Below are 14,575 nucleotides of genomic sequence, written 5' to 3'. Positions count from 1 at the left end.
CACAGAAATAACACCACATGAGACCAGGAGGCATGGCAGGATGTGCAGAATACCCCCGTTGAAGAGCAGAGGTGCAACAGGTACTCTGAGAGAGAACTCTATCAACATCAAAGGCCTGAGACTGTTCAACACGCTTCCACTACACATAAGGGGCATTACTGGCCGGCCCCTCACAGTGTTCAAGAGAACTGGACAAACACCTCCAAAGGATACCTGATCAACCAGGCAACAAACCTGACTCATACTTCAGTCTGCGAGCAGCCGCGTCCAACAGCCTGGTTACCAGTCCAGCAACGCGGAGGCCTGGTCGACGACCGGGCCGCGGGGTCGCTTAGTCCCGGAATCACCTCAAGGTAACCTCAAGGTAAGGAAAGGCATCACTGCTCTAAGGCAAGGCACCACTGCTAAGGCAAGGCTCCACTGCTCTACCAGCAGCAGCAGTTATTAAGCAGCAGCAGCAGGTGGAGCAGCACATATCAAACACAGACTGCAAAACTTGAGCCGTTACTTCCTGCCCTTAAACTACTCATTTGTCATGCAAACACTCGCCTTTGTCTCCGCTTTCCACCACACTATCCCCCTCCTCCCAGCATCACCACCCCGCCCCGCCCCCACCACCACCACTCCCTCGACCCGCTGGGGCTGGAGGCTCCAGCACCAGCGTGTCCAGGTCAGCTGTCCAGGCAGGTGTGAGAGCTGGAATGAGTCAATGGACTTCCCTTCGACAACCCTCCTCACACTCCTTCCCCTCCCTCCATCCCACTCCTCCATCACCAACACTTACCCACTCCTTTTCCACTCCCTACCTCTAACTCCCCACTCCCTTACACCCGAGGCGCACGCGCGCACACAAGATGACGTCAGTAGCCACTACCAGATTATTCAGCATGTCAACGGTGACAAACATGTAAGGCCCTCACTTGAACACTATATTATTGAATGTAAACCCGTAAAAGATCTTGCACCTCCTGACCTATTGTACAAGCGTGTACGGATAAGTTTAAGTTATGTTGAAGCTGCGTCTCTTATGAACCCATCCCTGCCCTTGTGTGGCGGTGGACAATACAAACTGGATTTACATATTCGCAAATTGAAACATGTATTCTGTCAAATGTAGTCGACAGTGGGACCAATTTCCCCCACCCACAAACACCTCGCCCACTACCTGGCCACTGTTAGCGGTTCACCCGTCCACCCACGCCACCCGTCCTCTCAACCTGGTGACCCTTCACCCAGCAGCGCCACAGTGCTCCACATACCTCCCAACATCGAGCACACAGCCTCACTGTAAGCTGGGTTAACGTCCCAATACGTCTCTTCACCCGCCTCCGGGGAAACATTTGAATGTAATGTGAGGAGTGTACCCTTGTGAGGAGTGTAACCTAGGGGCACGAAGTGTACCGGTGTAGCCTGGACTGACCCAGCACCAGTACACATGAGAGGCCACACAACCAGGAGGCGAGACCGAAAATTACGTATAGTAATGACAAAGTGTAGCAAAGTATATACATGATAAGTGCGGCTTGAGAATGCCACAATCGACTTGAGAATGGTCCAGGACGGACCGAAACGTCGTCGTCCCTTCATTTTCTAGTGTGTGGATTGGTCAACATACTTCAGCCACGATATTGTGACTCATCGCCTGCGAGGGGAAGGGGTAGAGGACGACGGAGGGGAGAGGGGGGGGTGGAGAGAGGGAGAGAGTGGGAAGAGAAGAATGGGTAGGGGTGGGAAAGGTCGGGGTGGCAGGGAGAAGACACAGGTAGCGAGGTGGGTGGGACACCCTTGACCTACTACAAGAGGTCTGGGTGGAGAGGCCAGCCACACCACCCGTGCCAACCATTCACCTCGTCTACAACTGCGTACTACAACCACTCCACCACAACCCTCTACTACCTACACAACAACAACCACTACTACTCCTACTACTGTTCACCCTTCCCCAGCTTTCACCCCCACCACTGTAAACGGGTTTGAAAGTTATGCTAATGCACACCAGTTCAAGGTCAAACTTACCTGGTGAAAACGTGGTCCGTAAACTTGTTGGTGTTGGCGGCCCGCAGCACCAGATCGCTACCATAGCCCGGCTGATCACACACTTCCCGTGGGAACTGCTACACTTCTCTCCCTTCAAGACATCAACATTCCAGGTTTTTTGCCTACGTTAGATTTAAGAGACGTGCCTGGACTCGGCCAGATACTACAGGGGGTTCTTAACCAGCCTGGGACCAGATTCACGAAGCAGTTACGCAGGTACTTGCCAACGTGTACATCTTTCCTAAATCTTTGACGACTTTGTTTACATTTATTAAACACTTTACAAGCATGAAAACTTCTTACTCAAATGTTGTTATTGTTATAAACAGCCTCCTGGTGCTTCGGAGCTCATTAACCGATTAATAATTGTAAACAAAGTCGTCAAAGATTGAGAAAAGATATACAGGTTCGTAAGTGCTGGCGTAACTGCTTAGTGAATCAGGCCTCAGACCCTCAGTCACTGCTGAGTGCACTGGGGTAACCAGTGAAGACACTACGCATATTCCTCCCACTCTGTCTAGGGCCTGTCTAATTACCCAAAGCTTCCTAGTATTACGTACGTAATGAAGAGCTATGGTATATTTACTCACTATAATGATTGGTGCTCAATGTAGAAACATGAAAAACTTATTATTACTCTGAAATAATATAATTTTATAACGAAATTACAAGAAACTAAGTGGCAGGTGACGCCACTGGAAATCGACGCTCCAAGCGACAATGTTGTGGCTGTGGGTAATTAAATGGACCTAATTTCGTTATAGAATGATATTATTCTAGAGCAACAGAATACCCTTTGTTGAGTACGTTAGCCCTACTTCTACCAGATGCTCAAACATCAGTACACTGTGATAGCTACCTGGTTGATACCAGGTTGATGGGGCTCTGGGAGGTCTTCTACTCCCCTTCATTCCCACAGGAACTTCGAAGTTGATTTCACTTATGTCGGAGTCGTACAGAGTGAATACCAGGTCGAGTCTACTTGGCTGGTCGTTGTTTCTCATAATCGAGGGTGTCCTGACATGCTGGCTTAAAGAGTTTCTTGTTACCACTTCCAATAGTTTAGCTGTCACTCTTTCTTCACCTCCATGCGGTTCCTTGTTCTCCCAGTCTACCTTTCTGTGGTGGAAATCTCCCACGATAAGCAGACGAGATCGATTTATGCGGGCGATAGAGGCTGTCGCTCTCAATTAGCGTTAATTACCATGTTGTTTCTGTCATACTCTTGCCTGGTCTTCTGTCATTTGGCGGAGGGTTATATATCACTGCTACTACTCTTGGTCTTCCCATCATCATGGTGCCTATTATGTAGTCTCTGAACCCCTCGCAGCCTGGGATGGCTGTCTGCGGTTTCATTTGTTGGGAAGAAGTTGGCCAGTGGTAGATTTTGAGGTTCAAATAGCGCTTTTAATTATGTACAGGCCATCATACTAGTGTTATCTTTATACACCCTCAGACTCTCACTCCAGACAGTTATTAACATCCAGTGTTTATATCACCAGGGACTACATCATCCAGTGTTTATATCACCAGGGGCTACATCAGCCAGTGTTTATATCACCAGGGACTACATCAGCCAGTGTTTATATCACCAGGGACTACATCATCCAGTGTTTATATCACCAGGGGCTACATCAGCCAGTGTTTATATCACCAGGGACTACATCATCCAGTGTTTATATCACCAGGGACTACATCAGCCAGTGTTTATATCACCAGGGGCTACATCAGCCAGTGTTTATATCACCAGGGACTACATCAGCCAGTGTTTATATCACCAGGGACTACATCAGCCAGTGTTTATATCACCAGGGGCTACATCATCCAGTGTTTATATCACCAGGGACTACATCAGCCAGTGTTTATATCACCAGGGGCTACATCATCCAGTGTTTATATCACCAGGGGCTACATCAGCCAGTGTTTATATCACCAGGGGCTACATCAGCCAGTGTTTATATCACCAGGGGCTACATCAGCCAGTGTTTATATCACGGCAGGATGTGTCACCACCCAGCAACACCAATCACATCCTCCCCACAATCACTGTAGTTCTCATGTTAACTTTAGTAGATAAACCTTCCCAACCTCCTGACCACCACCACTGGCATCATTAAACTATTTGATTCACCCCAACATGTCAGCAGCGTTATTATAACTACCTGGAGTTTACCTGGAGAGGGCTCAGAGTTTTTCAACTGGCCAAGCCCTGGCCAAGCCCGGGCCAAGCCTCGTGATAACTTGGTACAAGAGGGCGAGGGTGACACAGCCCAGGCGTCAACACCTCCACCACCCACAGCCCACTTCGAGGAGCGTGAGCCAATGTGGGCGAGACAGATTGCGGTCATGCAACATTATTATTATCCTGGCAGGGAAGGCCCTCTTTGAGACCCTTGGTTAGCAGTGAGCCCGGGACCTCATGGGTAGTGTGTACCCCCCAAGCATCGCAGCACTCCTCGCTCACACTCTTCACAGCCCCACCACATCACAAAGCAACAAACCCATCTTAGGTCGTTAACACAGTGGCAAGAGAGCACTCGTCACCACCAGAGACCGTCACTGGGGTGTCAACACACCAATATGGCCGTCTTCAGGAGCCCCTAAACACCCAAAAACAGTCTCAAATTCAGAAAGCACTATCGAGGCCCTGTCTCTTTAGACCTCAGCACATGTACTTCCCCACACACTCGCGGACCTCACAGTCCCCTAAGACCCTCCATGACTGGCATTTAAAGGCACTAAAATCCCTTCTTTAACTCGAAAGAATCTGCTGAGCATCTTTCTAGACTCTTATGAATCTTTGAGCCCTTAGTCCCGTCTCCCCAGCACCTTAAATACGCGCGCACACACTACACAGAACACACTAAAGTGCCACGTGACCTCCAAACACGACCACTCGGTAACCTTAGTGGCTATAAACAGCTCAGGTACTAAGTAGTAACCCGTCTCTCCAACATACAAAGAAGGGAGTCATTTTAGAGTGGCACTAAGGGGAGTGATGTGAGGCCAGGTGCCTCCGGGTGGTAACTATAGGAGGCAGGCAGGCGTGCGTGTGCTTGGTAGAGGCCCGGCCGGCGTCAGTACTGAGGCTGCCATGCCGTCCGACCCCCCCAGATAACACGCACTCTTATCATCCCCTAACACCGATATCCCACCCTCCTTATCTCCCTAACTTAGCACTCTCATCCGGTCTCTGCCTGTGTGTGTGTGTACTCGCCTAGCTCTACCTGTAGGGTTTACCTGCTGTTCCTGGGCCCTGCCTCTTCAGGTATCGGGCATTTACAGATGCACCGAATTCCATTTACAGATTTATTATATATATATAACTACAGGATTCGAACGCATTACGTCCAGGATCACCCCTAAACGTACACAGTACCGTGACGACCGCACCAACTGATCGTCTAGACGAAACGATCAGTTGGTGCGGTGGTCACGGTACTGTGTACGTTTAAGGGTGATCCTGGACGTCATGGGTTTGAATCCTGGTCAGGTCATATAGAGTACTTGGTGATCTATGGCTTGCGCTTTCCTGCAGCCATTCTTACACACACACACACACAGCCCAGTCATATAAATGGCCTACCACAATACACGTGGACAAAGGGTGGGCGTGTACTACACACATTTGTGTCTGCAGGGTCGAGCTATTACCTCTTAGACGACCCCGCCTTTCTAACCAATATAATTTTGTCCTCTATTATGTCTATATATATATAGTAGACATAATACACCCTCTTATACACGCGCACATAAACACACCCTCAGGAAGCAGCCCGTAGCAGCTGCCTAACTTCCAGGTACCCATTTACTGCTAGGCGAACAGGCGCATCAGGGTGAAAGAAACGGCCCAGTTTGTTCCGCCTCCGCCGGGAACCGAACCCCGGGCCATTAATTAAGACTACGACTCCCGAGCTATATCCACTTAGCCACGAGGCCCCTAGTAGAAACTGGAATAAACGCGATTGTGTGTACTCACCTATATGTACTCACCTATATGTGCTTGCAGGATCGAGCATTGACTCTTGGATCCCGCCTTTCTAGCTATCGGTTGTTTACATCAATGACTCCTGTCCCATTTCCCTATCATACCTAGTTTTAAAAGTATGAATAGTATTTGCTTCCACAACCTGTTCCCCAAGTGCATTCCATTTTTCTACTACTCTCACGCTAAAAGAAAACTTCCTAACATCTCTGTGACTCATCTGAGTTTCCAGTTTCCACCCATGTCCCCTCGTTCTGTTATTATTACGTGTGAACATTTCATCTATTTCCACTTTGTCAATTCCCCTGAGTATTTTATATGTCCCTATCATATCTCCTCTCTCCCTTCTTTTCTCTAGTGTCGTAAGGTTCAGTTCCTTCAGCCGCTCTTCATATCCCATCCCTCGTAGCTCTGGGACAAGCCTCGTCGCAAACCTCTGAACCTTCTCCAGTTTCTTTATGTGTTTCTTCAGGTGGGGGCTCCATGATGGCGCGGCATACTCTAAGACGGGTCTCACGTAGGCAGTGTAAAGCGCCCTAAAAGCTTCCTCATTTAGGTTTCTGAATGAAGTTCTAATTTTCGCCAGTGTAGAGTACGCTGCTGTCGTTATCCTATTTATATGTGCCTCAGGAGTTAGATTAGGTGTCACATCCACTCCCAGGTCTCTTTCTCGAATCGTTACAGGTAGGCTGTTCCCCTTCACTGTGTACTGTCCCTTTGGTCTCCTGTCACCTGATCCCATTTCCATAACTTTACATTTACTGGTGTTAAACTCCAGTAGCCATTTCCCTGACCATCTCTGCAGCCTGTTTAAGTCCTCTTGGAGGATCCTACAATCTTCGTCTGTCACAACTCTTCTCATTAATTTTGCGTCATCCGCAAACATTGACATGCATGATTCCACTCCTGTAAACATATCATTTACGTAAATTAGAAAGAGGATTGGTCCCAGCACCGATCCTTGAGGTACTCCACTTGTTACTGTTCGCCAGTCCGACTTTTCGCCCCTTACCATTACCCTCTGGTAATGGTGTGTGTGTGTGTGTGTGTGTGTGTGTGTGTGTGTGTGTGTGTGTGTGTGTGTGTGTGTGTGTGTGTGTGTGTGTGTGTGAGACGGAGTAGACAAACGACCATAGTGTATTAAGCACACACAAGGAGGATTGTCATAAGGGAGGGAGGGAGTTACCGGCTTGGGGCGTGGGGGGGGGGGATGGGGGAGGAGATAGTTACGCACCTGCGGCTGCTGGGCAGGGGAGGGGGTGCGGGACACAGGGGGGAGGGAGACATGAGTGCAGCTGCGTCTATCCCTCGACGCTGAGTGGACAAAGTTTCCAGCTTCAGGGAGCGACAGGCAGAGATTGTGTGGTTTTGGACACGCTAGTACGGGCAAGGGTACAAGGAGGGGGGGGGGGGCAGGAAGGTGCAGGTGAAGGCGGCCTGGTGCTGGAGCAAGGGGTGTGTGAGGACACGAGGGGAGGGGGGGGGGGGAGGGCAGGTGATGGGGGGGAGGAGGCCAGGTGAGGTCCTGACCCACTGTGAGTCACCTGTCTTCTGATAACATCAATCCTCTGCTTCATTATGACACAAAACACCGTTCATTATAAACACACAGATATACTAACACCCCCTTGATGACGACTGCTACCCTCCCCTCGACAACAACTGTTACCGTCCCCTCGACAACAACTGTTACCATCCCCTCGACAACAACTGTTACCGTCCCCTCGACAACAACTGTTACCGTCCCCTCGACAACAACTGTTACCGTCCCCTCGACAACAACTGTTACCGTCCCCTCGACAACAACTGTTACCGTCCCCTCGACAACAACTGTTACCGTCCCCTCGACAACAACTGTTACCGTCCCCTCGACAACAACTGTTACCGTCCCCTCGACAACAACTGTTACCGTCCCCTCAACAACAACTGTTACCGTCCCCTCGACAACAACTGTTACCGTCCCCTCGACAACAACTGTTACCGTCCCCTCAACAACAACTGTTACCGTCCCCTCGACAACAACTGTTACCGTCCCCTCGACAACAACTGTTACCGTCCCCTCAACAACAACTGTTACCGTCCCCTCAACAACAACTGTTACCGTCCCCTCAACAACAACTGTTACCGTCCCCTCGACAACAACTGTTACCGTCCCCTCAACAACAACTGTTACCGTCCCCTCGACAACAACTGCTACCGTCCCCTCGACAACAACTGCTACCGTCCCCTCTAGGAACAAAAGATAACTCACACGTTAAGACCACCAACAAAAGCAACAGCGAATCACAATCACAAAACAAAACGCCCTCCAGCAACACACCCAACAGTTGCACCACCAGCGTCACACACACACACACACACACACACACACACACACACACACACACACACACACACACACACACACACACACACACACACACACACGCAATACCAACTGTGCTACAAACAATGCACTCTCAAACTCCCGGAATAGTGCACAGTGGAGGGTGCGGGAGGAGGGTGTGTTGGCCGGTGCGGGGGAGGGTGTTTTGAGCTGGGGAAGGGGGGTAAGAGGGGGGTGGAGCCGGGGAGGGGGGGGGGGAAGGGACGATTATTCAAAACCCCGATTTTCAGACTGAACGTTGAGGACGAAGCGAGGTGGTCGGTAGACAGCAATTTGCGACAGCCGCCATAGTTTAAGCTTGCAACAGTCGCCACAGCACAGGTTCACAGTAGTGGCGGTACCTTACAGTTACAACAGTGGTGCATCATAAGTTGTCAGTAGACACGGTACCTTCACTATCACAATACACCCAAAAGGTGGCACGGGCATGAATATCCCGTAACCAATAGTAAACGGACGTGGATTATTGTATTCATAATGCGTGGGTATATCCAGCTGTGCACGCTGGCTCGAACTCTGTCTCATGGGAAGAGTTTTCTTAGTTCTCGTAGCAATCACGAATGGGGTTAAAAGATGGGAAAGGAGAACCTATTATGATAAAAAAAGAGGGGGTTGCAGGTGTGAGGATACAATAAGGGGAACAAATCAATGAACCCAATCAGCTAATGTATTCTCCTTACATGCACACAAGGAAAAACTAACATCTGCAAACTAATCGCCACACACGAGGTAAAACAGAGGGACCATAGCAGTAACCACCCCTACCAGGGGGCGAGGATAGGGGGGGGGGGTCGATGGATGGGTCTAGTTTCTGGGAACAAAATGGTGATATCACGGCGAGCCCTACAGTACACCGAGGTCCTCACATCTCTATTACCAGGAGGCTCCCTCCCACCACCTGCCAGCACTCCTGCACTACCTTCCTACACATCACACCACACCCACTCTCTCCTACACTCTTCGGGGCAGTAGTCTTATTCTTAGACTACATCACTACACTCTCAGCTAGACTCCATCATGGGATAGTATCCTTAGACAATAAGACTCTTCCACGTGACCTCCCCTCGTGACCTTCCACTGGCAGTAGTTAGCAACATGACCCACTAAAGAGATCCCAACACAAGCTACGCCTCGCTAGTAAAAGCAGTTAAGTACATCTAACAAAGAGGACGTTAACCATGTATGTTAATACACATGTATGTATACATGAGTTAGCTGTTCTTGGAAGTGACGTAGATAACTAGCCAACACTAAGTGTGTGTGTGTGCAAACATTGATGGCGACACACCAGCTCCATCAAGGCTACACCTGGCAGCTGCATCAGTCAACACAACTTACAAGCCTGGTTGTTGAGGTGTCAGCCACAGACCACGGCAGCCATCTATCACCACCACTTATTGATTGATAAAGATTAAGCCACCTAAGAGGTGGCACGGGCATGAATAGCCTGTAATACCACCACTAGGATCCCTCCAGTATATATACATAGAGTAGTAGTACGCGTCCGCTAAACTAAACTAATTTTCTTACACGTGAAAATTGCCCCTTCTCAAAAAAAGTGTTTCCCTGTCCCATCGAGTGGATAGTAAACCGTCGTGTCCAAGAAATTTAGTTCCTGGTTATGCTTGTCCATCGTGAACCTCAGGTTCGGGTGCACAGAGTTCGCCCAGGCATAATTTCCCAGGCATCTGCGGTCAGCACATGTGTAAATAATGTCCCCCAACTACTGACAACAGTGACCTGAGGGCTGTGTGGGATGCTCCGGATCAGCTTATTAAGATATTAGGTGCTAAGTACTTACCTGGAGGTGGGAGTCGCTGGCGCCGCTGAGCGTGCGCTTGTGCGTCGAGATGCCAAGGTCATCCTCGTCGTCGTCATCGCCCAGCAATATTTTTTTGGCAGCTGGAGATCGTCCCGAGGACTTGCGATGCTTGGCGAGGGTGCCGAGCGTGAAGACCTTGCCATTCTGGGCGAGGAAGCCCCGCTGGAGGGCTCGCTTGGTGGCGTGGCGCACCAGGTTGGGTGCCTGGGGGTCATCGAAGGTGCTGTTGCCCTGGTTCTGCAGGTGGGTGCTAATGTCCTTGAGCGTGCCGCCCTCGGGACCCAACTCCCGCACCGCCCGCACCACCTTGCCCACCAGGTCGGCCGCCCGCGAGCTGGCCGTGGGCGTGCGGACACTTACCCGCCCAATCCGCAGAGGCGGGTTCTTGGGGTCGGCGTACGACTCTATCCCTTTGTTCTCGATGTAGAGGATAGCGCCCGCATCCACCTGGGGAAGGAAACACAACACTTTAATACTTGAGCTCTTTGTTGGTGACGCCACTGTAGGAGGGGGAGGGAGGGGGGAGTGGAATCTGTCCGACCTTGACTTGACTTAATCCCATCCTCCGCATTATCAACCCTCCCCCCCCCCCTCCCCCACACCCGTCCCCAGAGTACGATCATCATTTCGTCACCGTCAATGTCCATCCCCTACTCCCTACCCATCTTGGCTAGGGCCTGCCAGCTACACTAGCCCAGCCCGTCCACACCTCCAGTATCCGTCATAATTACCAGCGTCGTGTCCCAGCCGCCCGTCCTCCTAAGGTTCCCCACCGTCAAGAAAATGGTCAGTTTAAAGTGTGGTCTCCTAAGGTCTCCGCACTCTCCCAGGTCCCGCCCATACACAAAGCTGTCAAATTAACAACGTTGCTGTGCTTTTGTAATACAGAACTAATCTGCTGTAAGAACAAGAATAACGGCAACTGTAGAAGGCCTATTGGTCCATGCACGGGATATTTACACACAAACTCGTGTATTTGTCTAACTTGGGCTTGAAACACTCCAGCGATCACACGTCTGTTATGCTATCCGGTAATTTATTCCATAAATCAATAACCCTGTTTCCAAAACAATATTTATCCAAGTGTTTTCTGAATATAAATTTACTCAACTTGTATCCACCGTTTCGTGTTGTATTTAGTACTGATATATTTACCAACGTCTTAACATCCCTCTAGTCATTCCCTTCCATCCATGTGTGTTCTTCAAGCACACTCCCCTCATGCTCTTCGTCTTTATTAGGAATGTGAATTAAGCTTTCTTATATCTCTTAATAAGGGAGCTTCCTTATTCCTGAGATTAACTTTGTCACCCTTTTCTGTGCACGCTTAATATCCATTCTATAACACGGTGGCCAGAAGCTGAAGTGCATAATCTACAGAAAATAGTAGATTATGTAGTTCAGATTCTAATAGAAAACTTAGTACCTTTTACATTACTATTACTGCTAACACTTCTAGGTATGAGTCCTAGTATCATATTTACGTCATTCACTACATTAATACATGGATTTTTCGGCTTAAGATCCCAACTTATCATGACTTAAATCTGTTTATGATACCAATGATGCTCAGACTCTGCTACTTAGCGAGAAACAGCTGAACCACACGAAACACCTTAATGTCCCAGAACACGAGCAACCCCACCAACCACTCTACACAGCCAGCGACTCCATGAGTGGCAGTACACAACCGCAAGAATCACTCCCCAACAAAAAATGATCACACACACCCACGATCACACCTCCAGACCTCAATATATATATTTCTGGCTCACAGGAACCCTGACACCAACTAAGATCACACTACACAATCCAGCCACCGCACTGTCAACCCTACACAACACACACAAACACTCCCACACAAACCAAACAAACGACCCCACCTCATACCAACCCATGGTGGACAGGCCACCCAACTTTCCATTCCCCTCATTTCCAAACCCCTTCTTCCAGAATTGCAACCCTTCATCCCTCTCCCGCCCCGCCCCCCTCATCCTTTTCCAACCTCTTTCTACATCCATCCATCCATCCATTCAGGTTGATCAGTCTCATCAGGTTCTCCAGCACTCACTGTGCTAAGTCTTCAAGGCTTAGCGCCTTCATTCACGATAATTACTCCCCCTCTGAGGCAGACTGTCTCCGACGCTCACCCTGCAGATTAATTGACTGATTAAGCCAGCTAAGAGGTGGCCCGTAAGTTCACCCTGGAGATATTCCCTCTTGGTACATAGTGTATGTCCCCGATCACAGGTCACTTTGTAGTCATTCCCCCATTCCTCGCCACTACCCTTCCCTAACTGCACCTCTCCTCACAAACACTACATCGCATTTTGCCGTATAAATCCTCACCGACCAAAATATGATGTACATTAAATCGTAGCGGCCGGCAAATTGGACGGGCTGTCACGTTTTCTATTCGTGGGTCTTCGACTGGAGGAGTTTAGTACATTATTTTTGTGACGACTTGAGATGACGGGCTGCGATTGTGACAACTCCCAACTAACAACTTATATCTCCTTTCCTGGTATACTTACACTTTTTACGTGCACCCACCACCCACACTCTCCCTACCACGTGTACCCACCACCCACACTCTCCCTACCACGTGTACCCACCACCCACACTCTCCCTACCACGTGTACCCACCACCCACACTCTCCCTACCACGTGTACCCACCACCCACACTCTCCCTACCACGTGTACCCACCACCCACACTCTCCCTACCACGTGTACCCACCACCCACACTCTCCCTACCACGTGTACCCACCACCCACACTCTCCCTACCACGTGTACCCACCACCCACACTCTCCCTACCACGTGCACCCACCACCCACACTCTCCCTACCACGTGCACCCACCACCCACACTCTCCCTACCACGTGTACCCACCACCCACACTCTCCCTACCACGTGTACCCACCACCCACACTCTCCCTACCACGTGTACCCACCACCCACACTCTCCCTACCACGTGTACCCACCACCCACACTCTCCCTACCACGTGTACCCACCACCCACACTCTCCCTACCACGTGTACCCACCACCCACACTCTCCCTACCACGTGTACCCACCACCCACACTCTCCCTACCACGTGTACCCACCACCCACACTCTCCCTACCACGTGTACCCACCACCCACACTCTCCCTACCACGTGTACCCACCACCCACACTCTCCCTACCACGTGCACCCACCACCCACACTCTCCCTACCACGTGCACCCACCACCCACACTCTCCCTACCACGTGTACCCACCACCCACACTCTCCCTACCACGTGTACCCACCACCCACACTCTCCCTACCACGTGTACCCACCACCCACACACTCCCTACCACGTGTACCCACCACCCACACTCTCCCTACCACGTGTACCCACCACCCACACTCTCCCTACCACGTGTACCCACCACCCACACTCTCCCTACCACGTGTACCCACCACCCACACTCTCCCTACCACGTGTACCCACCACCCACACTCTCCCTACCACGTGTACCCACCACCCACACTCTCCCTACCACGTGTACCCACCACCCACACTCTCCCTACCACGTCATCTGGGAGAGGAAATTCTTCAGGAGTCAGAGAAGGAAAAAGTCTTGTTGGTTAATATCACGCCAGACCTGTCTCCTGCAGCACATATCAAGAGGATAACATCCGCGGCATATGCCAGGCTGGCCAACATACGAACGGCATTCAGAAAATTGTGTAACGAATCATTCAGAACTTTGTATACCACATGTCAGGCCAATCCTGGAGTATGCAGCCCCAGCATGGAGTCCATATCTAGTCAAGGATACGACTAAACTGGAAAAGGTTCAAAGGTTTGCCACCAGACTAATACCCGAGCTGAGAGGTATGACCTACGAGGAGAGGCTACGGGAATTAAACTTCACGTCGCTGGAAGACAGAAGAGTTAGGGGGGACATGATCACCACATTCAAGATTCTCAAGGGAATTGACAGGGTAGATAAAGACAGGCTATTTAACACAAGGGGCACACGCACAAGGGGACACAGGTGGAAACTGAGTGCCCAAATGAGCCACAGAGATATTAGAAAGAACTTTTTTAGTGTCAGAGTGGTTGATAAATTGAATGCATTAGAAAGTGATGTGGCTATGGTGGAGGCTGACTCCATACATAGTTTCAAGTGTAGATATGATAGAGCCCAGTAGGCTCAGGAACATGTACACCAGTTGATTGACGGTTGAGAGGCGGGACCAAAGAGCCAGAGCTCAACCCCCGCAAGCACAATTAGGTGAATACAATTAGGTGAGTACACCCGGCGTGCCCTTGTGGTGGGAGGCCAGCCCTTGGGGCTCCGGGAGCT

At 50.2% G+C, this 14,575-nt stretch overlaps 1 protein-coding gene across 7 annotated transcripts in view; it reads right to left on the bottom strand.

Annotated features, from left to right (window-relative positions):
• LOC123758727 (uncharacterized) overlaps positions 1-14,575 on the bottom strand; it is a 152,617-nt gene that overhangs the window by 120,788 nt on the left and 17,254 nt on the right. For all 7 annotated transcript variants that reach the window (XM_045743316.2, XM_045743317.2, XM_045743319.2 and 4 more), the window contains exon 3: positions 10,210-10,677. In XM_045743316.2, coding sequence (XP_045599272.1) covers positions 10,210-10,677 — 468 coding nt within the window. The remainder of the gene's footprint in view (positions 1-10,209; positions 10,678-14,575) is intronic.

This window comes from Procambarus clarkii, chromosome 31 (genome assembly GCF_040958095.1).
Source record: "Procambarus clarkii isolate CNS0578487 chromosome 31, FALCON_Pclarkii_2.0, whole genome shotgun sequence".
Lineage (NCBI taxonomy): Eukaryota > Metazoa > Arthropoda > Malacostraca > Decapoda > Cambaridae > Procambarus > Procambarus clarkii.
Note: the sequence above shows the minus strand (reverse complement) of the source record. Positions and strands in the feature narration are given on the sequence as shown.